Source organism: Gossypium arboreum, chromosome 6 (genome assembly GCF_025698485.1).
Source record: "Gossypium arboreum isolate Shixiya-1 chromosome 6, ASM2569848v2, whole genome shotgun sequence".
In the NCBI taxonomy this organism is placed as follows: Eukaryota; Viridiplantae; Streptophyta; class Magnoliopsida; order Malvales; family Malvaceae; genus Gossypium; species Gossypium arboreum.
In genome coordinates this window covers 133,162,747-133,190,145 of record NC_069075.1, presented here as the reverse complement: position 1 = coordinate 133,190,145, position 27,399 = coordinate 133,162,747, and the positions used below count along the sequence as shown (strand labels likewise).

At 32.9% G+C, this 27,399-nt stretch overlaps 1 protein-coding gene across 3 annotated transcripts; it reads left to right on the top strand.

The window, feature by feature from the left end:
- The first annotated feature begins 17,690 nt into the window (after positions 1–17,690).
- Positions 17,691–26,997, top strand: LOC108486225 (topless-related protein 4-like). Of its 3 annotated transcripts, none has more exons than XM_017790145.2 (26): positions 17,691–17,908; positions 18,105–18,194; positions 18,324–18,503; positions 18,665–18,778; positions 18,885–19,043; positions 19,128–19,305; positions 19,386–19,509; positions 19,824–19,939; positions 20,609–20,729; positions 20,878–20,987; positions 21,078–21,147; positions 21,256–21,329; positions 21,459–21,554; positions 21,638–21,733; positions 22,433–22,560; positions 22,675–22,909; positions 22,994–23,158; positions 23,260–23,352; positions 23,498–23,644; positions 24,076–24,186; positions 24,313–24,492; positions 24,771–24,899; positions 24,985–25,080; positions 25,479–25,667; positions 25,948–26,114; positions 26,241–26,997. In XM_017790145.2, exons 2-26 carry the CDS (start codon positions 18,115–18,117, stop codon positions 26,437–26,439), a joined length of 3,357 nt encoding a protein of 1,118 aa, XP_017645634.1. In that variant the 5' UTR covers positions 17,691–17,908; positions 18,105–18,114; the 3' UTR covers positions 26,440–26,997. The 3 variants fall into 3 exon arrangements, with proteins under 3 accessions (XP_017645634.1, XP_017645633.1, XP_017645632.1); XM_017790144.2 differs by having other exon boundaries at positions 20,561–20,729; XM_017790143.2 differs by having other exon boundaries at positions 20,558–20,729.
- The last annotated feature ends 402 nt before the right edge of the window (positions 26,998–27,399 follow it).

Below are 27,399 nucleotides of genomic sequence, written 5' to 3'. Positions count from 1 at the left end.
ATACATGGAAATCTTGATGTTCTTACCTTGTCTTATTGTTTCCAATCTTTAACTTGATTTTCTCTCTCCTCCAGCTTCTATTTATTGAATCTAACTTGATATTCTAGCTCCCCTTAGTCTCCTTAACATTTTTCTCTCTTGGTAGCTATGAAAATTCTTTTGATTTCAAGGTGAAAATGGTGAATTTTTGGTGGAAGAACTAAATTGTAAAGAAAGAAAAATTCTTCTTCTCTTATTTTTTTTTCTAACATGGGATGCATGGAAATGAATGGTGTTGTTCCCTCTATTCTTTTTTTTCTTTCCACACACAGACATATATATACTAAATAAAATAATAAAATAATAATAAATATCTTATTAAATATTAATAAAATAATATTTTTTAATTAAATAATTATAAAATATCATCAACATCATCATTACTTTCTAGATTTCTCTCTCCCAATTAACGTGGGAGTCATCACTTAATTTGTTAAAATTACTATTTAGTCCCTCATAATTCTTCACCTATTCAATTTGGTCCTAATTCATCCATTTTTCTTAGTTTCTAGATCATTCCACCCTTAAAATATTTGCACTATTAGTCCTTCAAAATTTTCATGTTTACACTTTAATCCCTTAAATTTTGAGTATTTACTCTTGGGCCATAAAACTTTTCTCACTTTTACAATTTAGTCCTTTCTTGAATCAAAATGTCATAATATACTTCCTAGTGACATAACTCAATTTTCCTCTTTTTGTTGCTTTATTTCCTTATTTTACTATATTAAGGATAATATCTTACTATAGAAATTTTCAGGGTGTTACACATGTTTTAACTTTTTACCTATTATTTGTAAATGTTTTAGATTGGTCCCGATTTAGTTCGAACTTGTTTAAAGGCTTTTGTAAGCTTGATTGAGACTTAGTTTTGATTGTAATACATGTTTAACATGAACTTAACTTGTATATATTGATTTTTTGAATGTTGTTGATACGTATTGTATATAAATGTTATGGTTTACTGTTGTGATACCTTGTAGCTTGGGTTCGACGACTGGACCGGATATTAGGTGTTACAGTAATATTAACATGCTTATAACAAATATATACATTAACAGTTATTATGCTTATATAACAATAGCAATAACTTGCTTAAGGTGTTTTCAGTCATGTGTGGAATCTATCATGGACTCAAAATAGAGAAAATGGGGGACTTCGTTTTTGACTTTTTTTTTTTTGAGCTCTTAATATTGAAAATAGGAGTTTGTTTTAATAAAATAAATGGTGGTTTGTTTTAATAAAAGATGTTTGAAGTTTATTTCAAAAAATTGTAGAAATTTTTTTAGAGAAGATGAAGATGGAAGATGAGAGATTGAGAGATGATATTTTTATTTTAATTTAATTTTTATTGAATATTAATTTTAAATATTTTTTTAATTAAAATGCAATGTGTCATTATTTGATTGATTTAGAATTTTTTTAATGATAGTTAACGGTTGATACCAAAGTAGTAGTTGTATAAAACTTTAAATACCTACTTTGACAAAAAAAAAAACTTTAGGTACCAAAATAGAAATTGTTGCATAATTTGAATACCTATTTTTCATACAAGCCTTCTTTAATAATCATAGGAAAAATATGAATTTGCAGCTTGTACTGAGCTTCAATTGAATCAAAAAGAAAATTAAGAATGGGAATTGAGTAAGAAAATGAAAAAAATCATAAATTGATTGAAGTAAAATGTTTGGACGATTTAGAGAATAAAAGCTAAAAGATTGCAATTACTCGTATTGAATTCTATTTTGATAAAATAAAATTTAGAAAACAAATATTTATGAATTAGATTTTAAATTTTCATCTAATAATATCTCAAACTAATAAAACAAAACTCATTTTGATAAAATAAGTTCAAAAATCTGAATCCCAAAATTAGTATGAAAAATAGAAAGCTAAACTATCTTGAACGATTCAAGAAATCCAAACGAACTAATCAAACTAAACTGAACTCACCCTTGAATGGGATTGACTTCATTATCCCGCCTCAAATTTATTTAACAATTTAGCCCCAAACACCAACACTAACTCGAAAAAGTTTTTGCAATAATTTTAATATTACATTATGGCAACATTTGGTTTTTTTTTTTCATATTCAAATTTAAATGAAATGTGATTGTTAGAAATTAGATTGTAAAAAAAAAAAAATTACAAAATTTGATACTTATGATAAAATGCTAATTAAAATACGAAAAAGTTGCATTGAAACATTTGGTTCTCTGCATATTTACTAAGAATGTTATAATTTATTCCGGTCAAATAAAACCCAAATTTTATTAATTTCAATATATTTTAATGATATTTATTATTAACAAAAGTTAGTTTAATATTAATAAAATGCAATTTAACTTATGTATTTTTAAATAAAATAATTTATCTTAAAGATAATATTTGATTAAGTTTAAAATAATTAATATTTATTCAAATCAGAAAATAAATTCATAGTTTTTTTAACTAATTTACGTGATTTTGTAATTAGAAAACCTATATCTACATAAAAGTAAGGTCCAGAAGGCTTTGGTTTTGAGATTAAAATTGGTGGAAGAGAGCGGCGAAAATCCGCTCAAACGTGGCGAGGTATGGTCACCTCTACTCATAGCAGCCAAGGTTTGGTCTTCTTTTTCATCTCATCTTGTTGCTTTCTTACAAGTGAATTACTTTAGTGTAATAAATCCTGATGGGCATGAATGTAAATTTTGTTTCTTATCATTATTATTATTTTTAATTCTCAGCATGAATAGGCAAGTAAATGTGCATTTTGGTAATGCAGGATAGGTTGGGTTTGTAAAGTTAATAAACATTTGACTGGGCATTATCTGTCTTTAAACATACCACATGGGAATAGGGTTGATTTCTTCTCAACTTAGATTTGTTTAATTCAGCTGTTGGTGGCAAATTTTTAGTCGTTACAATCATAATGGTAAATTTTTAGTTTTGGTCCCTCTATTATGCATTTAATATTTATATTTTAATTTCATATAATTTAATTTTCTACTTTTACAATCACGTCGACACCTTTAGCTATTTTGATTAAAATTTTCAATTTATATTTTTAAGAATTACTATTACACCAAAAAATTGGAATAAATGTTATTAAAAATTTCACATAAGCTATCGAAATATTAAGGGTGCTAATTATGTAGATTAACTAATAACATAATTTTTTAATTTTTACTATAACATAATAATAAAATTTTAGTTTAGATCTCTCTATTATGCTCACATTTGAGATTTAGTTTTATATTTTAATTTGACATGATTTAATCTTCTACTTTTATAACGACAATAGTTTGCCCAAATAATTAACATCTTTAGCTATATCAATTAAAACGATTACATGAATTTCTCTTAAAAACACCTTTCTAATGATATTATGTAGATAAACCAAATTATATCAAATTAAAGAATATATACTAAATTCTAAATTTAAACATAGTAGAGAGACCATAACCATAATCCAATCTAAAATAATCATGCCTAACACAATCATTTGTCATTTTATAAAAAATGTTGTTGATTTACTTTAATTTAATTAGTATAATTAATTATATATTTACCATAAATGAATGGGGATAGCAAACTAATATTTACTAAAAATAACAAAAAAAAGCTATTAAGAAAATGCACAAAAATCAATTAAGCCCCTGTATTAAATTCGTGCTCAATTAAGCCTCTATCGTTAGCTAAAATAATCTCTCCATTATCGATTTCCGTCATTGACACATTGACCGTTAAAATAAATTGACGAACCAATCAGATAGTGACAAATAGAAAAATATAAATATTAAAAAAATTAAAATTGATATAAACTTATTAGAATTATAAAAAATATAAAAACTTATAAATATTATAAAAATATAATAAATCCAAATAAGTTATAATAAAATTATAAAATTCATAAAACTTATTTAAAATATTTAAAATTAAAAAATATATATTTGAATTCTTAAAACTAATAAAATTGTAAAAAATTATAAATAAATATTAAAAATGTTAAAATTGACATAAACTTAATAAAAACTTGAACTCGACCGATTAGCTAAAATCAGCAAAGGTACCAGTCCGAGGAAAGCCATTAGGTCAGTTGACCTGGAAACTCTGTGTTGAACTGATTTTTTATTTTTTAATATTTTTATTCAACTAAAATTTCATTATCCAACTATTAGCATATATCAGAATGAAATATTTTAACCAAGATTTTCAAAATTGGACTAGTGCTCGAACTGCTCAGGCCACCAATATGCCAATTTGACTGATTTGTCCAGTTCAATTAAATAAAACATTAAAACATTAAAAAAAATAAAAGATATATATTAAAGAAATCAGTTCAACCATCCGGTTCCTAGGTCAACCAGTCTAATGGCTTTCTTTCGATACCGTTGTTGTTTTCAGTCTAATCGGTTCAACCGATTGATCCGGTCTAATTCAATTTTTTATGATTTTTTGTAATTTTATAAGTACATTAATTTAATACTTTTAATACTTTTTATTTTTTAATCATTTTAATCATTTTAAATAATTTTATAGAATTTTAATACATTTTATAAAATCTTAAATATTCTAAATATGCTTTATTAATTTTATAATTTTTTGTCATTTATTAGAATTTATTAGAATTTTTTATATTTTTATAAGTTTATATCAATTTTCATATTTTTTTCATATTTTTATAATTTTTATGATTTTTTATGATTTTTATAATTTTTATGATTTTAATCATTTATGAGAAAAATATTAGATCAAATTAGAAGTTCTCACGTGCACAATCTAATTGATCTGTCAATTTATTTTAACAATTAACATGGTCAATGACGGAAACCACTAATGAATGGGTTTAATTAATTATTTTAATTAATGACAGGGCTTAATAGGGTACGGATTTTATACAGGGACTTAATAGAGTTCGAATTTTATACAAGAACTTAATTGATTTGTTTCCATTTTCTTAAGGGCTTTTTTTGTTATATATACCTTTACAAGTATTTTTGAATGAAAATTATTCATATTTCATTATTGATATTAATTACTTTTAGTTTATATCATTTGTCATTTATAAAACTTTAACAAAAAAAGTTATAAAAAGATTTCCTAAGGGAAGTTGGAGAATTAGGCTAGTTATTGTATCAAAGTGGTGAAAAAAATTTGATAATTTTGTCTCAATTAGGATGACAAAATTTGAATTATTTAATGTATTTTGAATTGATCCACTGTGAAGGATTTTTTTTTTTTTGAAAAGTGGATGCAAGATAGTGTGGGATGAATTTTTTCTTTTAGATAGTGGGTATGAAACAGTTATGGTGATTGCTCACTCAAGCCTGCTCCACTCTATGAAATATTATTTTATCCTTATATATATAAACTATTAAAAGGGTAAAAATGTAATAACATAACATTGAAAAAAATCATATATTTATGTTTAAATATTTTTTTGAAGAATTATGTTTAAAAATATACATGACATTAAAAAGATTGAAAATATTAAAGAGGAGTAGCAAAATTAAATTGAAGCAGAGCAAGGTGGAAATGGATGATACATCCAACATCCATAGATGTGTCAGTGGTTTTCAATATTATTATACATCCATAATGAAGCAGAGTGGGTGGTGAAGTAGAGCGTACCAATTATGGAGCGGTGGTGGATTTAGCAATATCCACCCTCGTCCCACTCCATTGCCATCCCTAGTCTCAATTGTAACGCCCCAAAAATTGGGCCTAGAAGAGTTGGGCTTTGAGTCTGGGATTCGGATAGAAGAAAACCTGAATATTGAGAAGTTTTGAATATTACTAGTGTTTAAAATATATATATTGATAAAATATTTATGTTAGTACTAATATTTTAAATTTTATGAAAATTATTATCATTATAATTATTAGATACAAATATATTTATAAAATTATTGTTGTTAATTTAGTGTTTAAATTAACATATTATTAAAAAATTTTATCTGTATCTATTTTTATTGATTTATGGAAATTATAATTATTATTATTAGGAAAAAAAATATATATATATATATTATAGTATTTGAAATCTTCATTATTATGGTTATTATTATTATTATTATTTTAGTTTTTAAATAAATTTAGAAGTATTTAAAGTATGGGAAAAATTGATCCAAGACTCTAGCAAAAATAATTATTTTTGTTTCTTTAGGGATCTGGGCAATAGGCCTTATTAATAACTTGGGCTGAGTTTTAGCATAAAAGAGCACCTGCCTAGTGGCTAAGCATGCTAGGTAGTGGGAAGGAGAGTTGGGGTTCGACTCCCAACAGTACAAAAGAGTTTTATTTTTCTTTATATCGTGGAACCACGCAGAGAGCTGTTATATAAAGTTGGGGATAAAAGGTAACACAAAGGGAAGCTCGGCCAAAAGGGCGAGGCGCCGGGAGTGTGGTATAGTGCCTAGGTTCGAGGGTTGGCACACGCAAAGGCTTGTTTTATTTTAATAAGCCGATCGCACTAAAATAAGGTTTAAGAATAATTGCGACCGAGCTATGTCACAAGAAGCGCTGTGGCTCGATGGTTGTAACGTCTTTGGGTATATAGAGAGGCGCAGTTCGAGTCTCAGATGCAGCGAATTCATTTATTTTTAAAGTGGGTCGAATCAAGGTAAGGTTTATAATTAATTGTGACCATGTATTAGCAAGGAAGAAAGCATGGTGCAAAGGCCAAGAGCACGAGGGTGGGCGCAAGGCGCATTTGAGGTCCGGGGTTAGGGCATGCAAGGTTTGGGTTTTTTTTGCATGCGTGGGGAGGAATTGGGGTCTAACCAGACTCTTGGCAAAGATGCGTGCGGTGCAAGCAGGTGGATAATGCTGATCGGTTGGGGAGTTTGAATGAAATTCAAACTTCAAATTTGGCCAAAAATCAAGGAGCAAATTAGGAATTGGAATTTAAAAGAATTCCTCATTCGGCCATAGCTAAAGAGTCTTATATTTTAGGCCTTTAAGATTTATTTATTTATTTTTTTTCCTTCTTCTATTTTCTATTCTTTTCTATATCTCTCATCTCTTTCCTCTTCTCTCCTCTTTCTCATCTTGCTGATTCTCATCCTATCTTTTTCCGAACCTAAATCCTTCATATTCTTCTTCTTCTTTTCTCTCATAAATCCTCAAAAAACTGGTTAGCAAATTTCCATTGAAGCCAAACCTCGATCTTTTCTTTCAAAATCGAAATCTTACTACTTTGAGGTACTACAAAGGCGAACCCTTGGTTGAGTATTTTTCCTTCTTGTGCTGTAGTTGGATCTACAATCGATTGGGAGTAGTGTTATAACAATATAGGTAAACGTCGAATCTTTCTTTCGTTATTCATGAATTAAGGTAAAAGTTTAAAAACCCCTATATGCAAAGGGTGCCTGTTGATTGTACTCAAAAGGTTTAGTGGTGATATCTGATTTGTTTTCCTATAGTGTGGATTAAAGGCTACTAATCGAAGGCTTGGATATTTGGAACGACTAGAATTAGATCTAGTCCATTTTTTCTAAGAAAGGTAAGAACACTAGTGCCTAAAGTGTTAATGGTCGATTTTTAGTAAGGAGTTTTGCAGATAAGTTGCTATGGATTCATAGTTAACGTATTAGTAATTGATTGTAGGCAGTTCGTGTGTGGAACTCGTCAGCGTTTCGTCACAAACAGGTGTGTAAACGACACCCACTCATAGACTAGATCGGTAAAAGCCGAAAAGCCGAAAAGCCGGCATTTATGAACTTGCGAGCGTGCGAGCACTTGTGAGGTGGTTTGGTTGTTAATTTTGATAATCGCAAGCAGTATGATTGCAGAGTGCGTAATTTCGTGCACTTCGGTATATTTGGGTCTAATGGGCCGAAAATAGGTTAGTGGGCCAACGGGCCTGATTCGGTAAAAACGCTCGGTAAGTGTTTCTGTTAATGTGTTAATGGTTAGAATATGTATGTAAACTCTAGAATAGTAAATTTTATTAAACTACCCCTAAGTATGAAAATTATCGTTTTACCCCTAGGTGCAAAATGACCGTCATACCCCTGGGGTTAATTTTGACTGAAATACATGATATTCTGATTCTGTTTGTTATATGCCATGACATGTATATCTGTTGCATGGGGTTGGGTTTTGTTATGGAGGAAGAACCTGCTCGGTGGTCGTGCCACATATTCGATATAAGCGACTTTTGTCATGATTATAGTTAGTGCCGCAATCGGTGCTAACACTGTAAGTGTAGGGATGGCGTGGGTGATTTATTCCCCACAGGAAGTGTAGGGATGGACGGAGGCAAGTGCAGGGTTGGATGGGGTTATCATGCATGAATCATATGAGATCGCTTTTATTATGGGCCAATCAGTATTAAAATGGGCCCAATCAGTTTAATATGGGCAAGGCCCAATATATCTCGACTTGTAATAGGGCTACGACCCGATTGATACTTGATATGGGCTAGGCCCAAGATACTCACATCGTAAGGGCTATGGCCCGATTAATCTTGATATGGGCTAAGGCCTAGTTAACACCGATTTGAATAGGCTTAGGCCCAAGAAAGCTTGAACCGATTTGGGCTCGTTGGGATACTTTACACATCGAGTTTTCCAAACTCACCCCCTTTTTCCCATTTTGCAGGTGAGCCTTAGATCGATGGACTTGAAGTCAAGGGATTCAGAGTGGCCACAAAGATTAAGTTTCGCTTTCTTTAAAATAAGTTTCGCAATTATTATTTTGATTATTTTTATTCGGTTTAAGTTGTAATAAGGCCGCTTTTTTATTATTTTTAATATTTTGGGTTATTAAATTGGTTAGCTCTGTATGCGCTTTTATAAAAGTTACTTATTTTAAAATATCCCGATTACGAGCAAAGCTTCCATAACGTAAATGTTTTCAAAGGAAATAAATATTTTAAATAGACTTAAACTTAATTTGTGGTTCGTGGACAAGCAATATGCTTTAAGTGTGGCAATGGATGTGTGCATGTCTAGGATTGGATCCATGAAGAGCTTGGTACTTAAGCAATCAATAGACTCACCACCTCTTTTCGGCTTCCTACCGGTGCATGACTTCCATTCACTTTAAGCCATAACAAAGAAGGTTTGATTTCTCGATACTTAACTGTTTTTAAAATAACATGTTTCTGCCACTACAAAGGTTTATAAGTTTTCAAAGTTTCCCATAAGATTTTACAAGGTTGTTAACAATTTTTTTGATTATTACAATGAATCACGTTTTGGAAAAAAATAAGACTAAAGTTTTATACAAGTTTAAACGGTAAAAGTTTCTAAACATCAAGAAGGGTTTTCAATGGAAACATGGTTTTCGAAAAACACTTCAATGTGACACGCCAGATTCGGTCGTAACTTCTGGGCCGGGTTTGGGGTGTTACATTTAGTGGTATCAGAGCCCGGTTGCAACAACTCGGCTGTGGATCGGGTCCAAAAGTTTTTATAAAATTTTGAAATCTAGTTATATGGAAAAAACACTAAAATCGATTTTGTGAAAATGTTAGAAAATTCTTTTAAATTTTGTTTTCAAAATGCACAAAGAATAAATTTGAATTGCTGATTTCTGAAGAAGTGGCACACTGAATCCCCGGCACCAAGTCTGCAAGTACCTTTTCTAAACTTTACTAAGTATCTGTTATATTATTGAAACTCTGCTATGACATTGTAGTTAAAACTATATTGAGACTATAAGATTGAGACTGTAGCTAGGCTGAGATTTGTGAAAGCGAACTCTGAAACTCTATCTGCATAAAACTCTTAATACGAGACAATTCGATAGATACAATGAGCACACGTGGTACTCGTGGATCGGGTACTAGGGCCGTGGTAGAGGCCGTAGAGGGCTCGAGTGAGCCCCTTGCCTCGATACTATACCTGGTGGACGCTAGTGAGACACCGCATCGCCACGACGAGATAGTGGGACAAGACCAGATGATCGTGCGGCTAGGGATGACGACTATCCCAAGCCATGCTTCAGATTCGGAGAGGGTCGCTAGACCCAACACCGGTACCGGAAGCCGTGGGTCGGGCTTTAACGCTCCGATCGAATGGAGCGAAGTTTTAAGGGCATTTCTGAGTAGCCCGAATGTGGTGAAATCTTGGTTGGAAGCCACGGAGAGAATAATGGATGACCGGATTGCACTACTGAACAAAAGCTGAAAGGGCGATATCACTACTTAGGGAGGAAGCTTACCAGTGGTGGTTGACTGTGAAAGAGGGTATCCAACTCGAGCGGATTACCTGGGAATTCTTTAAATTCGCATTTCAAGGGAAGTATGTTGGGGCAAGCTATGTAGATGCCCGGAGGAAGGAATTCTTAAACTTAACTCAAGGGGATCGGTCTGTGGCTGAGTATGAGGCAGAGTTTTTGCGACTTAGCCGATATGCCCGTGGAATAGTAGCAACAGAGTACGAACGTTGTGTTCGGTTCGAGGATGGCCTCCGGGATAGTCTACGGGTATTAATAGCTCCACGAGGCAGCGAGATTTTGCGGCATTAGTAGAGAAAGCTAAAATAGCTGAGGATGTGAAGCCTACCGAGCGCCAGAGCCGGAAAAGAAAAGGAGTAGAAACAAAATGGATTTAAAGCCTTCCAATTCGATCAAAGGCACAGGAAAGGTGCCGTAGGCGGATGGGTCGGTCCGAGTGAAGCCCTCGTTGTCTTTGTTAGATTACAACCTTGTGTTGATTGCGGAAAAGCCATTATGGCGAATGCTGGAAAAAGGATTGGAGCCTGTTTAAGATGCGGATCGATGGAGCATCGTTTCAAAGAGTGTCCTCGGAGACCAGATTATGGACAAACTACTAGTACGGGTAATATACAGCCGCCGAGGGTGGTCGTGACCAGACAGAGGTCAGTAGCAATGGAATGGGTCGTGGTCGTGGAGCACCGGATAGGGTATGGGACATCTTGGCGAGACAACCACTTTGGTCTATGAAGCATGTTGCCGTGAGAATGGAGACGCTCCTGAAGCGGATGCTGGTACGTACTTCTCTCATGGTGTATTAATTACTTAATTTACAATTAGAGCTAGAGTGCGCAGCAGAAGCATAGTGGTTTGACTTGAGTAATACAGTTAGTTGATAGTTGGAAATTTCGAGGACGAAATTTTTTTAGGGGGATAGAGTTGTAACGCCCCAAAAATTGGGCCTAGAAGAGTTGGGCTTTGAGTCTGGGATTCGGATAGAAGAAAACCTGAATATTGAGAAGTTTTGAATATTACTAGTGTTTAAAAATATATATATTGATAAAATATTTATGTTAGTACTAATATTTTAATTTTTATGAAAATTATTATCATTATAATTATTAGATACAAATATATTTATAAAATTATTGTTGTTAATTTTGTGTTTAAATTAACATATTATTAAAAAATTTTACTTGTATCTAATTTTATTGATTTACTGAAATTATAATTATTATTATTAGGAAAAAATATATATATATTATAGTATTTGAAATCTTCATTATTATGGTTATTATTATTATTATTATTATTTTAGTTTTAAATAAATTTAGAAGTATTTAAAGTATGGGAAAAATTCGATCCAAGACTCTAGCAAAAATAATTATTTTTGTTTCTTTAGGGATCCGGGCAATAGGCCTTATTAATAACTTGGGCTGAGTTTTAGCATAAAGGAGCACTTGGCCTAGTGGCTAAGCATGCTAGGTAGTGGGAAGGAGAGTTGGGGTTCGACTCCCAACAGTGCAAAAGAGTTTTATTTTTCTTTATATCGTGGAACCACGCAGAGAGTTATATAAAGTTGGGGATAAAAGGTAACACAAAAGGAAGCTCGGCCCGATGGCGAGGCTGGGAGTGTGGTATAGTGCCTAGGTTCGAGGGTTGGCACACGCAAAGGCTTGTTTTTATTTTAATAAGCCGATCGCACTAAAATAAGGTTTAAGAATAATTGCGACCGAGCTATGTCACAAGAAGCGCTGTGGCTCGATGGTCAGTAGCGTCTTTGGGTATATAGAGAGGCGCAGTTCGAGTCTGATGCAAATGAATTGCATTTAATTTTAAAGTGGGTCGAATCAAGGGTAAAGTTTATAATTAATTGTGACCATGTATTAGCAAGGAAGAAAGCATGGTGCAGTGGCCAGTAGCACGAGGGTGGGCGCAAGGCAGACGGAGGTCTGGGGTTAGGGCATGCAAGGTTTGGGTTTTTTTGCTGCATGCGTGGGGAGGAATTGGGGTCTAACCAGGACTCTTGGCAGCATGCAGAAGCGGTGCAAGCAGGTGGATAATGCTGATCGGTTGGGGAGTTTGAATGAAATTCAAACTTCAAATTTGGCCAAAAATCAAGGAGCAAATTAGGGAATTGGAATTTAAAAAGAATTCCTCATTCGGCCATAGCTAAAGAGTGCCGAATATTTTAGGCCTTTAAGATTTATTTATTTATTTATTTTTTTTTTCCTTCTTCTATTTTCTATTCTTTTCTATATCTCTCATCTCTTTCCCTCTTCTCTCCTCTTTCTCATCTTGCTGATTCTCATCCTATCTTTTTCCCGAACCTAAATCCTTCATATTCTTCTTCTTCTTTTCTCTCATAAATCCTCAAAAAAACTGGTTAGCCGAATTTCCATTGAAGCCAAACCTCGTATCTTTTCTTTCAAAATCGAAATCTTATTACTTTGAGGTACTACAAAGGCCGAACCCTTGGTTGAGTATTTTTCCCTTCTTGTGCTGTAGTTGGATCTACAATCGATTGGGAGTAGTGTCATAACAATATAGGTAAACGCTCGAATCTTTCTTTCGTTATTCATGAATTAAGGTAAAAGCCGAAAAACCCCTATATGCAAAGGGTGCCTGTTGATTGTACTCAAAAGGTTTAGTGGTGATATCTGATTTGTTTTCCTATAGTGTGGATTAAAGGCTACTAATGAAGGCTTGGATATTTGGAACGACCAGAATTAGATCTAGTCCATTTTTTCTAAGAAAGGTAAGAACACTAGTGCCTAAAGTGTTAATGGTCGATTTTAGTAAGGAGTTTTGCGATAAGTTGCTATGGATTCATAGTTAACGTATTAGTAATTGATTGTAGGCGTTCGTGTGTGGAACTCGTCAACGTTTAAGTCACAAAAAGTGTGTAAACGACACCCATTCATAGACTAGATCGGTAAAAGCCGAAAAGCGGCATTTATGAACTTGCGAGCGTCTGAGCACTTGTGAGTGGTTTGGTTGTTAATTTTGATAATCGCAAGCAGATGATTGCAGAGTCGTAATTTCGTGCACTTCGGTATATTTGGGTCTAATGGGCCGAAAATAGGTTAGTGGGCCAACGGGCCTGATTCGGTAAAAACGCTCGGTAAGTGTTTCAGTTAATGTGTTAATGGTTAGAATATGTATATAAACTCTAGAATAGTAAATTTTATTAAACTACCCTAAGTATGAAAATTATCGTTTTACCCTAGGTGCAAAATGACCGCATACCCACGGGTTAATTTTGACCAAATACATGATATTCGATTACATTTTGTTATATGCCATGACATGTATATCTGCTTGCATGGGGTTGGGTTTTGTTATGGAGGAAGAACCCGTTCTGGTGGCTGTGCCACATATTCTGATATAAGCAACTTTGTTGCGGATTATAGTTAGTGCCGCAATCGGTGCTAACACTGTAAGTGTAGGGATGGCGTGGGTGATTTATTCCCCACGGAAGTGTAGGGATGGACGGAGGCAAGTGCGAGGTTGGATGGGGTTATCATGCATGAATCATATGAGATCGTTTTATTATGGGCCAATCAGTATTAAAATGGGCCCAATCAGTTAATATGGGCAAGGCCCAATATATCTCGACTTGTAATAGGGCTACGACCAGATTGATATTGATATGGGCTAGGCCCAAGATACTCTTATCTTGTAAGGGCTATGGCCCAGATTAATCTTGATATGGGCTAAGGCCTAGTTAACATCGATTTGAATAGGGCTTAGGCCCAAGAAAGCTTGAACCGATTTGGGCTCGGTTGGGATACTTTACACACCGAGTTTTCCAAACTCACCCCCTTTTTCCCATTTTTGCGGTGAGCCTTAGATCGATGGACTTGGAGTCAAGGGATTCGAGTGGCCACAAAGATTAAGTTTCGTTTTCTTTAAAATAAGTTTCATAATTATTATTTTGATTATTTTTATTTTGGTTTAAGTTGTAATAAGGCCGCTCTTTTTATTATTTTTAATATTTTGGGTTATTAAATTGGTTAGCTCTAGGCGCTTTTATAAAAGTTACTTATTTTCAAAATATCCCGATTACGAGCAAAGCTTCCATAGTAAATGTTTTCAAAGGAAATAAATATTTTAAATAGACTTAAACTTAATTTGTGGTTCGTGGACAAGCAATATGCTTTAAGTGTGGCAATGGATGTGTGCATGTCTAGGATTGGATCCATGAAGAGCTTGGTACTTAAGCAGTCCAATAGACTCACCACCTCTTTTCTGGCTTCCTACCTGGTGCACAGCTTCCATTCACTTTAAGCCATAACAAAGAAGGTTTGATTTCTCGATACTTAACTGTTTTTAAAATAACATGTTTCTGCCACTACAAAGGTTTATAAGTTTTCAAAGTTTCCCATAAGATTTTACAAGGTTGTTAACAATTTTTTTTATTATTACAATGAATCACGTTTTGGAAAAAAATAAGGCTAAAGTTTTATACAAGTTTAAACGGTAAAAGTTTCTAAACATCAAGAAGGGTTTTCAATGGAAACATGGTTTTCGAAAAACACTTCAATGTGACACGCCAGATTCGGTCGTAACTTCTGGGCCGGGTTTGGGGTGTTACATCAATGGTACATTTCAACATTCCCACCTTTATTAAAAGGAAACATATTTCCATTTTTAAGGAAATATAATTCCCAAATAAAAATTAGTTTCTTAAAGTACACGTGTTTCGATGTGCTCAAACTTATATTCTCTTGCACTTATAATAATATTGATATCAACGAGTTAAAACTCAATCAACTAGTATAAAAATTTTTAATTTAGCTAATTAACCCATTTAAATGCTCAAATTCTCAACTTCTTTTAAGAATTGAAACAATTAATTAGGATATCTAATTATATTCAATTAGATAAAACTTGAAAATTATAATAATTACTCAAACTTGCCAACCATTTATAATTACTCACCCCAAATGATGACCTACCTAACACTATTTTGCTTTCCATATATCTTCTACAACTGCTTCCTTATTTTATGCATTTTTAGGTTGATTAATCTAGCCAAGTTAGGTATCAATTTTAACTAAGATGATTTCTATGCTTCGCCTTGGGTTAATTATGTATTTATGTTAAATTTGGGAGTACAAATTTAAAATCTAGAATATACTACTATCCTATTTTATTTTTAGAAATCTAAACCACCTACTCTTTAGATTTAAAAATTTAGATCTAACTATTACCACTATTAAAATCCTTCTACTAAATTCATTAGTGCAACATTTTAAAATTAAAAAAAATTGATAGTCACATAAAAATAAAAATAACATTGAAAATATTTATATAAATTTTTCTTAAAAACATTTATTCAAACTTGTCTTGATAAAATAACTTTTATTTGAATAGTGTGCCTAAGAAAATTGACATCAACATTTTAATTGAAATAGTTAATATTAAATATTTAGACTAACTAATGACATTATAAAAGTAGAAGGATCAAATTATGTAAAAAATAAGGGATATAGATTAAATCCCAAGTTTCAACATAGTATAAGAGCTAAAACTAAAATTTGATTATTATTTTATAATATATAAAAAAGAAACAAGGCAAGTCTAAAAGAAATAAAAGACACATATCCATCTCTAAGACTCTTAGGCTATTCAAATTACTATAACCACATAATGCTTTAATTGAAAAATTAATGAAATTAGCTACTTGAACTAATTAATAACTACATTATAAAATTATAGGGACCAAATTACATTAGAATTTAAAGTTTAGCGGTTAAATATCAAATTTAAGCATACTAAAGGGATCAAAACTAAAATTTAACTACTTTTCTAAAACTACCAAGGAAAATGTAAGCACTTATGTAAACCTAAAATAAATAGGAAGTCACGTGTTTGTCTCTAAGACTTTTAGGGTATTCAAATTATATATAATCACATAACATTTTAATCGAAAAGTTAACAACATTAACTATTTGGACTCATTAATAACGTTATAAAAATATATGGAACAAATTATGCTAGAAAATAAAGTATATAGACTAAATATCAACTTTAAGCATAATAGAGTGACCAAAGATGAAATTTAACTATTCTTTTGTAAAATGAAAAGAAGAAGAGAATGAGTAAGAGAGTCACATGTCATCACAAGAAAGGACCTTCCTTTAATATAAAGGTATTAGTACGATTCATTTAAGCTTTTAAATTTAAAATTAAAATATATTCTAAATTTTTAGAATTGGATTGATGGTTGAATTGTATAATTTAATTAAATAAATCATTAAAATAATAAAATACTAATTCAATTTTAGTCCTTATAACATGGTTTATTTTGTTACATATGCCAAAAAGAGGCATGATTTAGACACAACTTTAATATATACTTATAGATTACCTAACTATTTTTTAATGGATTTGTTTTTCAAATAAGGAAATATCTGAATATTATTTATGGATTTGTTTTTAAATATGGAAAGCTTATAGTAAGTTTCATACAAATAGTAAAAAGAAAAATTAAGGTCAGCTTACTTTTCCACATTTAATTACATATTTTTAGTAAAAAAAACAAAGAAAAGTAATGCATTAATTACCATATATATTACCTTAATCAGTTAATACTTCCCTTATCTTAAAAGGTGGCATGCTAATCTAATTCTTTTCTTTTTTATGGTAAAGTGTTTTTAAATCCAATAATTATAAATAATAAATAATTTTTATTTATATAACACAATAATTAAATTTGTTGTAAAATACTTTAATACGACACCATAACATTAATAAATAAATTAAATTGAAGAGAGCTCCACATAACAGAAAATGTTAAAAAATCAGAAACTGGAGACTTTAAAAAGTGTTTGAAATTACGATATGTAATGATAAATTTGGTAATTATGCCTTGGGAAGTAGTCCATAAAATACAGCGTATTTAATAACTCTTATAAGTCCTTCTACTTATCACTATAAGTAGCTCAACTTATGATTTGAATCCCAATTTCTAGGGAAATTATTTATATACCCTTTCTTATTATCTTATTTATGGTTCCAATTTTTCCATGTTAGCTTCTAAGTCAAACTTTTTTTTTAATGATAAGATTGCATTTAAAAAAAAACGTAAATGATTAGAAACAAAAGGAAAAAAATCCCCATTTTCATCTCTCTATTAAAGATTTTTTCTTAATTTCTACTCTCTTTTTTAAGAAAAAATTCTAATTACATTGAATTTTAGCTCACCCAAAATTTAATATGTTTGAATTAATTTACTAGTTTTTGTGATTTTATTTTAATTTTCAATATAAATGGAAAAAAAGAGAGAGTTTAAGTTGGAAGGTTGCATGAAAAAAAATATTTGAATAGGGAAGAATTTTGATTGGTTGGGAGGAAAGGCCTATATAGTATTTCCATATTAATAGATCTCGTTTCTCATCTCGTCTCGTTTATGATTTTCTCATCTCGTCTCGTTTACGGTATTTGATTTGTCTGATGCTGGCATATTTATTAATTTCATTTTGTTTGTTTCTTAATTTATTTTCTCATCTTTCAAATCCTAACCCTTTTCTCTTCTGTATAAATACTTCACCAGAAACATCAACCCAGAAAAGAGAGAGAGAGAGAGACAGGCGAGACAAACAGCTCTAAAAGGAGAAAAAAAAAAGAAAAAGAAAGAAGAGAAAGCAGTAAAACGACCTGCCGTTCTCTTCGCTTTCTCCAAAAATTTCTTCCGATCTGTGCAATTAATCTGGTAAATTTTCATTTCATTCTATATTTTTTTATATATCTTTTTTTTTAAATTTCGGATGATATTATTCGGTTGTTGAATTTTAAGAGTTGGGACTGTAATTTTTTAGGGTTTTTTAGGTTATTTTTTGAAGTATAATTGAATATGAGAAGCTCAGATCTCTTTGTTCTTTTATTATTTTTTTGATTTCTTTTTACAGAATTAGAATCATGTCCTCGCTTAGCAGAGAACTTGTGTTCCTTATACTTCAATTCCTTGATGAGGAGAAATTTAAAGACACTGTTCATAAGTATGCTCTTATCTTTTTACTCTTTTTTATTTTTCTTTTCTTTTCTTCTGTCTTTTTAGAATTTAAAATTTTTAATCTGTTCATGCATTGTTTTGTGTATTTGTTGATTAATATATTTGAATTTAATAGATTGGAGCAAGAGTCGGGGTTTTTCTTCAATTTGAGATATTTTGAGGAAATGGTGACAAATGGAGAATGGGATGAAGTGGAGAAGTATCTTTCAGGGTTTACAAAAGTTGATGATAATAGATATTCCATGAAAATTTTCTTTGAGATTCGAAAACAGAAGTACCTTGAAGCACTGGACAAGTAAGCCCTTTTTTTAAAAGTTCATTTTTGATACGTCTTCTAATTCCGTCCTCTACTTGGTCAGCCTTGTGAGTTGGATTATCAAATTTGCAAGTTAATTTAGTTGTCATTATAAAGCGAATGATAGTAAGTTCATCTGTATTTTCCTGACATAAATGCAGGCGGGATCGCACCAAAGCCGTGGAGATTTTAGTTAAGGACCTAAAAGTGTTTTCAGCTTTTAATGAGGAACTTTTTAAGGAAATTACACATCTGTTGACGTTGGAAAACTTTAGGTACAACTGAAATATTAGTTCTCCTATTCTGCTTGTCTAATATGGCAGAACTTTGTCTTCTTTGTGTTTGTGTTCATGAGATTTGATGGCTTATGTTAATACACAGAGAAAATGAGCAACTATCAAAATATGGAGATACAAAATCTGCTAGGGGTATAATGCTTGCTGAATTAAAGAAGCTAATAGAGGCTAACCCCCTTTTCCGTGATAAGCTTCAGTTTCCTACGTTGAAGAATTCAAGACTGCGGACACTAATAAATCAGAGGTCTCATATTCTGGTGTCTAGATTCTATACCTGATTCCTTCCGTCTGTGAGCTTCCTAACGGTTATTTATTGTCGTTAATGCAGTTTGAACTGGCAGCATCAGCTTTGTAAGAATCCAAGACCTAATCCAGACATAAAAACTCTATTTGTAGACCACAGTTGTGGGCAACCAAATGGTGCTCGAGCTCCATCCCCTGTCACTAATCCTTTAATGAGCGCTGTTCCAAAGGCAGGGGGTTTTCCTCCACTGGGTGCTCATGGTGTAAGTTAATAGAAGTCATAAGTAATTTGGCTGTTTTTGGAGTGTGTATTTCTTTTGACTTCATGTACATGTATTTGCAGCCCTTTCAGCCCACACCTGCTGCTCTTCCAACCTCTCTTGCGGGATGGATGGCTAACCCAACTCCTGTGCCTCATCCTGTGGCTTCTGCTGGACCAATAGGACTTACTGCACCTAACAATGCAGGTGGTTATTGATAGGATGTTTTCATTGACTTCAAAGTGCTTTTGCTTTACTAAGTTATACATTTTTCATGTCGGGGGCTGTTTTGAAGCTATATCTGTATTTAGAATTATGTGGCCTCTGACAGGACATGATACGTGAAACTGTTAGGTAAAGGCATATTTGTTGCTAGTATGTTTTTAAGATGTAAAACCAAGAAACACTGGAAATTTGCCAGAGCATGGAGATTTTAGGATACAGGCTGCATAGTGCTTTTAGTGAAATGCATATCTTGATGGACTATCATCTTACCTTCTATATATTTTAAAAAACGGCAGCTGCAATCTTGAAACGACCTAGAACTCCTCCAACCAATAACCCAGCTCTGGACTACCAGTCAGCAGATTCTGAACATGTTTTGAAGAGATCAAGGCCCTTTGCAATGCCAGACGAGGTATCACATACTAATAATACCCATTGTTCTTGTTCTCAATTAGATTTACCTGATGACCTCTGTGTAAGACATGCATATCAATTTTTTATATCCATCAAATTGTACGGCTTTGAGATGCATGTGATGCAATTTGTTGAGGTTTAGAGGAAATTAGTTAATTCATGTAATGATTTAGATTTATATAAAACCTTCTTTTTACACTAAGTTGAAAATTTTTGTTAATTAGTTGCTGCTTTCCTCGTTTTACGTAAATTATGAGTAATCAATGAAATGTGGTATAACAGGGTCCATGAGGCAGAATGAAAAATTTTATTTGCTTTGCTTGGTTTTTGAGTTCCATTCTTGGTTACTTTTACATTTCTGTCATTAATTGCTCATAATTGGTTGCTCTTTATCACCAGAAAGGGAAAAACTGGTAATAGACAATTTATACAGTTTCGACAATTTTGTGGATTTTAGTTGGCTTGTATATCACCTTGAGGGTTTTTCTGCCATTAGTCTTATGGCTGCAATTCTGAGTAGTATGAGGTCTGCTCCATCTTGTAACATAGCATCATCCTTCCACCTTTTGCATGAAATGATATTTAATGAAGGGCATCTGATTAGCTGCTCCTTCAGCAGGTCAATAATCTGCCAGTAACTATTTTGCCTGTTCCATATGCTGGCCAGACCCACGGTCAGAGTTCATACTCACTTGATGACTTGCCCAAGACTGTTGTTATGACTCTAAGTCAGGGGTCTGCTGTCAAGAGCATGGATTTCCATCCAGTACAACAAATTCTACTTCTAGGTGAGCCAACCCACCGTGATATAAAAATTTTCATGCATGCTTAGATTTCATTTCCTCTAAATTGCATACGTTTCTGTATTCTGGTTTTAGCTTCCCTTTCATGTTGTGTGCTAATTGTATTTTCTCTGTATTTGGTTTGTAATTTCAGTGGGAACAAACATCGGTGATATCATGGTGTGGGAAGTAGGTAGTGGTGAAAAGATAGCTCATAAAACTTTTAAGGTTTGGGACCTTTCAGCGTGTTCAATGCCTCTGCAGGTATTTCTTTGTTTCACCTCTTAACAAGATATACTGAACATGAAGTAGTTATTTTGTGCTTCTTAAAATGTAACCTTCTGATTCTCACAGGCATCTTTGGCGAATGATTATACAGTCTCGGTCAACCGTGTTGTGTGGAGCCCTGATGGAGCTCTTTTTGGTAATTCTTGGAGCTATAACAATTGGACTTCTGATAGCCTACTTCTGTACATAGGAGATTTTTTCATGCAAATCAAATACTAGATTTGAGATTTTCTCCCTATTTCAGGTGTTGCATACTCCAAGCATATTGTGCACATATATTCCTACCATGGTGGTGATGATCTACGTAACCGCTTAGAGGTTTGTCTGATCAGTCAATTCGATTAGGCTCATCTAGTTTTAAGTTTCTAATTTAAATTACTTATGTGGCCTCAGACAGGACATGGTGCTTTCTCCTAAATATATTCACTGAAATATTTTTTATTTTAGATTGAGGCTCATGCTGGAAGTGTTAATGATCTCGCGTTCTCCTACCCCAACAAGCAATTGTCTGTTGTCACTTGTGGCGAGGACAGGGTTATTAAGGTTGCTTGTCATCTTTTTATTTTTATAAAATAATCTGACTCCATCTGTTTGATATGGCTTTCTAACAGGCTCACATCTTGTAGGTATGGGATGCAGCTTCTGGGGCCAAACAACATACTTTTGAGGGTCATGAAGCACCTGTCTATTCCATATGCCCTCATCACAAGGAAAATATTCAGGTAACAAACAGTACCTTGGAGATTGATACTCACTTGTTCTTTAGTTTAGATTTCTTTTCCATTTCAACAGTGAGACCCAAAATCCTAAACCCTGAAAAATGTACACTTATTTTTTTCGTAGTTTACAAAAAAAAGCCAATCATTTGTTTAGGAAACTAAGCTAAAATTTTTTCACCATTTTATCCAAAGAATCTTAACAGATGGAATGCATAGAATTAGATAATTATGCATTTAATGTTATTTATGTTTAATCCAAGTCTGCTTTTAGCTTTTCCTCAATCACTTGTTTTGGAGTGGTTTGTCTTACAATGTTCTGGAGCAGAAAGGCAAACTTTTTTTGCTTGAGTTCTAGCATGAAAACTGCAGTTTCTGTTTGTAAATTCAGTGGCTTTACCTCCAATGACCTCTTCTTTATGCTTAAGTCATGTTTAAATAAATATAGGAGGGTTGTAAACATAATCTACACTACGCGACATGGAAAAAATATTTGAAATATTGGGATATTGAGCTTGTTATGGAACCACCACTCCCTTTTGGTTTCTTTCACATTCCTTAAGAACTTATCTACCTTTCTTTTGGGGTTTCTTTTTTTGGGAATTTATACATTTTTAATCATTGGTTTCCAGTAAGTTTCATGTTTATTTTGCTGTCAAGCTTAAAGACTTCCATTTTCTTCTTTGTTTTCTTCTGTGTTTTCAGTTCATTTTCTCAACGGCAACTGATGGGAAAATAAAGGCATGGTTGTATGATAATATGGGCTCAAGAGTTGACTATAATGCTCCTGGTCAGTCATCCACAACAATGCAATACAGTGCTGATGGAACAAGGTTCATGTCTTATTTGTACTCCATAATTCTGGTCTTTCTCTTTTGGGGTTGTTCTTTTTCTTTCTAGTCTTTAACAGTAATATTAATCCTTTAATTTATATCTGCCACTTATAGGTTGTTCTCATGTGGGACAAACAAAGAAGGGGAATCATTCTTGGTGGAATGGAATGAAAGTGAAGGAGCTGTCAAGAGGACATATTTTGGTCTTGGAAAGAGACCTGTGGGAGTTGTTCAATTTGACACAACAAAGAATAGGTTCTTGGCTGCTGGTGATGAGTTCTCTGTCAAATTCTGGGACATGGACAATCTTAATCTATTAACAAGTACTCCAGCTGATGGTGGATTGCCGGTACATAAGCGTATGCCTCATTTCATGTTAGGCTGTCTGATGCTTACTCTCCCTACTAACCTTAATTGTTATAACAAAATGCAGCCTTCTCCTTGCATTAGATTTAACAAGGAAGGAACATTGTTAGCTGTTTCAACTGATGATAATGGGGTTAAAATTCTAGCAAACTCAGATGGGGTTAGGTTCCTAAGGACGGTGGAGAATCGTTCATTTGATGCTTCTAGAGTTGCTCCTGCTGCTATAGTAAAGGTAAAAGCTCTTTATATATACAAATACGTACAACTATGCAATCATTTATGCATATTTGTTGTATGAAAATATATTTCCTGAGTGCCTGATTTATGTAATAGGCTCCTAGTGTTGGTCCATTTGGCTCTAACAATGCAACTATTGGAACAACCATTGGTGATCGGGCTGCACCAGTAGCTGCTATAGTTGGAACGGCGAGTTACCTTTCATAATCTTACCCTAAATACATTTGGCAGAAATTTACATAATCTTTTAAATGCAATCTGTAACAAGTAATTTTTGTATGAAACAGTTTATGATCTATTATGATCTAACCTTTGCTGTTTTGTGTCTCTCCAGAACAATGATGCTCGAACTTTGGCTGATATAAAGCCCAGGATTACAGATGAGTCAGCGGAAAAATCTAGGATCTGGAAACTTACAGAAATTAATGAACCATCACAGTGCCGCTCCTTGAGGCTTCCTGATAGTTTGACAGCAATGAGGGTAAAGCTCAGTCTCTAGTTGTGTAACACTATAGAACTTGGTCATAGTTGTGCCTGAATATGCCTTTTTCTAAAATCAGCTTCTCATGAATAGTTCAATAAGATTTTATCCTCTTCTGTGTGGCAAACAACTATTGTGTTTTTCAGCTATCGTGGTTAATACTTTGGTACCTAAGTTAACTATATAAATATTTGCAGTTTGGTTAGGCTGTGGTTATACTCGAGTAGAGTATGATAAATAAACATAAAGAGTGCTCTATTTAATATGGTAATTTTCAATGACTTGATGAATGTAGATGCTTAAAATACCATGAGAGAGTATCGTCTTATGCAGTTAGTGATTTGAAATTTAACGAATTTTTGTTGATAATATGTACTTATTTATTTATAGAAAAAGGACAAGTGATTATTTTTTTTTTTGCTTGATTTCAGGTTTCAAGACTAATATATACAAATTCTGGAGTTGCCATATTGGCATTAGCGTCTAATGCTGTACACAAGCTCTGGAAATGGCAGAGGAATGATCGCAACGTAACTGGGAAGGTGTTTTAATTTCTTTAACAACTCTTTGCTAGGTCGCATATCTGGTTTCCTAATTCTATTTTTAGTTGATTTTGTTTTCTTATTGTTATTATAAGCTAGATATTAACTAAGTCCTGCCTGTTGTAGGCCACAACTAGTGTAGCACCACAATTATGGCAGCCTTCAAGTGGAATATTGATGACCAATGATATAAGTGATACAAATCCTGAAGATGCTGTTCCATGCTTTGCACTTTCAAAGAATGATTCTTACGTCATGTCGGCTTCAGGGGGTAAAATTTCACTATTCAATATGATGACATTTAAGGTAGGGCATTCTCCACTCATCTCATTCTTTGGACATGATTACATTTTTAGGAAAGCTTTGGATTTTTAGGTTAATAGGCCATTTAAATGGATAAGTGTTCATATTATAGTCATGAAGTTTAAGGAATGCTGATTAATTGAGACTGTTTAGTTGGTTAGATTTTTAGGTTGAAACGGACTGACAATGAGGTTATTTTTTGTGATGATCGTTGTTTGCATAATCTGATTCCATACTTCTTTATATTCATTGTTGTATCTTTGTGCTTTCTTAATATGCAGACAATGACAACGTTCATGCCCCCACCACCAGCAGCTACATTTCTTGCATTTCATCCTCAGGACAATAATATCATCGCCATAGGCATGGATGATTCATCGATCCAAATTTACAATGTTCGGGTGGATGAGGTCCTTTTAATTGACTTAAAACTTCGATGGTTGTTGATACGTAAGTGGAAATTATTTAATTAACTACGTGCTCTATTTTTAACAGGTGAAAACAAAGTTAAAAGGTCATCAGAAAAGAATAACAGGTCTTGCCTTCTCTCATACTCTGAACGTGCTTGTATCTTCGGGAGCCGACAGTCAGGTACAAAATATTAGCTTCTTTCCCACATGCTTGTTGTATCCTAAAGCAGTTCAACAATCCACATTGAGAAAGCTAGAATAATTGATACTTTGAGATATGGTTAAGCTGAAGTTTAGAGTCATTGGCTTAGATCGGGTTAATCTTGTTAAGGACCATAGGGAAAGCTTGGGTAGGGAATGATTCCATTGAATTTATGGTTGTGAAAACATATTAATTTATTATGCTTATATAAGGTCTTTCCTACTTATTTTGTTGGTAGTTTTATCATATTAAACACTACACAGAACTTCATAGGACTTACCATGAATAGGATGTCTTATAAAAATGATTTTAGTACTTTTTATGGAGTTAACTCTCCGTTTGTCTGCTAATTATTCCACGTTTGTTTTTCTCTACAGCTCTGTGTATGGAGCACAGATGGATGGGAGAAGCAAGCTAGTAAGTTCTTGCAAATCCCAAATGGCCGGGCAGCATCTCCTCATGCGGAGACTCGTGTTCAGTTTCACCTAGATCAGATACATTTGCTGGCAGTTCATGAAACACAGATAGCAATATTTGAAGCACCAAAACTAGAATGCCTAAAGCAGGTGTCTGAGCTTATTTGCTGTATAATATATATTTTCTAGATTTTTATTGCTTACAATCTATGTTTAAATCAAGTGCACTTCAGGAGGTAATTGCATTTAGAATATTTTCATGCATGTATTTAGGAGTGGGCTGGCAATGCCAAATTCGACCTTTTAGAAATCGTTTTGCTGCTAGTACAGTCTGCTATTTGTCAATAGAACCTTTTTTTTATTTTTTTTTTGGGGGGGGGGGTTAATTTTGAGGTTATTAATATTGTTTTGGAATTGTTTTCTCAAACAGTGGGTCCCTCGAGAAGCCAGCGGTCCAATTACTCATGCAACATACTCCTGTGACAGCCAATCGATATATGTGAGTTTTGAAGATGGAAGTGTTGGTGTGCTTACTGCTTCAACACTCAGATTGAGATGTCGAATTAGTCCCGCAGCATATTTACCTCCAAATCCAAGGTGCTTTTTCTCTTTCTATTTATTAAAACAGTCATAAACACAATTTGAGTTTATAGTTAATTATCATATCTTGATTCAATCCAATACGTTTTGTGGTGGAAGTTTCTAACAATGCACCTTGAGCAGCTTGAGAGTTTTTCCACTTGTCATTGCGGCACACCCATCCGACCCAAATCAATTTGCTTTGGGATTAACAGATGGTGGAGTCCAAATTGTTGAGCCATTGGAGTCGGAAGGAAAATGGGGCACCTCTCCTCCAGCTGAAAATGGTGCTGGACCAAGTACCACATCAGGTGTAACTGGTTCAGAACCTCCCCAGCGGTGACCAGCACACGTGCAGGTATTGATAGAAAGGATATAACCAAAGCATCCATCTCTAGCATGCATTTTTATCATATGCTCCCTGGTGTCATGTTAAAAAGAAATTCTCAAGGGGAAGCTTCAGAAGTATAATGGATTGGTATGAATCGCATGACATCCTTTTTGCAGCCAAGGCATATAGTGTTGATTTCAGGGATTTTGGTGTAAATTTAGGAGATGTTGGCTTAGAGAAGGTGGGTCTGTCTGACTATAGACTTAAAAAAAGAAGCGAAATCAGACAAAAAATTTCTGTTGGTTTATAACTAGGAATCCTGGCGGGTTTCCCATTATTATTTAGCCTTCTAGAAACTATATTAATTATGTTTATTTTTTTGCTTATGCTTCGGGTTTTTTTTTTTTTTAAATTAAGAAATTGTTTTAACGGCTATTATTTGTCCGTACCGTGTAATATTTGGATGTGACACGAAATATGATACGGAAAAAAAATGATATAAAGACGACACAAACAAATAAGGTGAATTATAGAATGTTTATAAAGTAGTTGAGTTGAGTTGGTATTTCCTTTAAGTGTGTTTTCATTTCTGATTTATTAATACTATGGATTGAAAGTAAATTAAAGTAAAAGTTAAAAAGTCAAATAAAGTAAATCATATGTAAAATAAATAGTGGAAAAGAAGGAAAAATTAAAATTATTTAAAAAAAACGCATATTTAAAATTTGTTTTCTTTTACTTTCTTAATAAATTGAACGATATTTATTTTTCCTTACTTTCCTAGTTTATATTATAAAGTCAATCCAAATATAGGCTAATGTAATTTTATTTCTTAAAATGTTTGTTTTGTGATTTTAATTTTATTAATTTGAATAGTTTAATTTAAATATAATAAAATATAATTTATTCAAATATAATATTTTTTTAAAGTAAAATCAAATTTACAATTTTAAGCCTTAACAATTTATTCTT

Bases quoted from the DNA above. Each gene is read 5' to 3' on its own strand.
- LOC108486225 (XM_017790143.2), top strand. From the start codon at position 18,115: ATGTCCTCGCTTAGCAGAGAACTTGTGTTCCTTATACTTCAATTCCTT. The intron at 19,044-19,127 runs GTCTCATATTCT...TCGTTAATGCAG, and splicing joins CGGACACTAATAAATCAGAG to TTTGAACTGGCAGCATCAGC. The intron at 21,330-21,458 runs GTTTGTCTGATC...TTTTTATTTTAG, and splicing joins ATCTACGTAACCGCTTAGAG to ATTGAGGCTCATGCTGGAAG.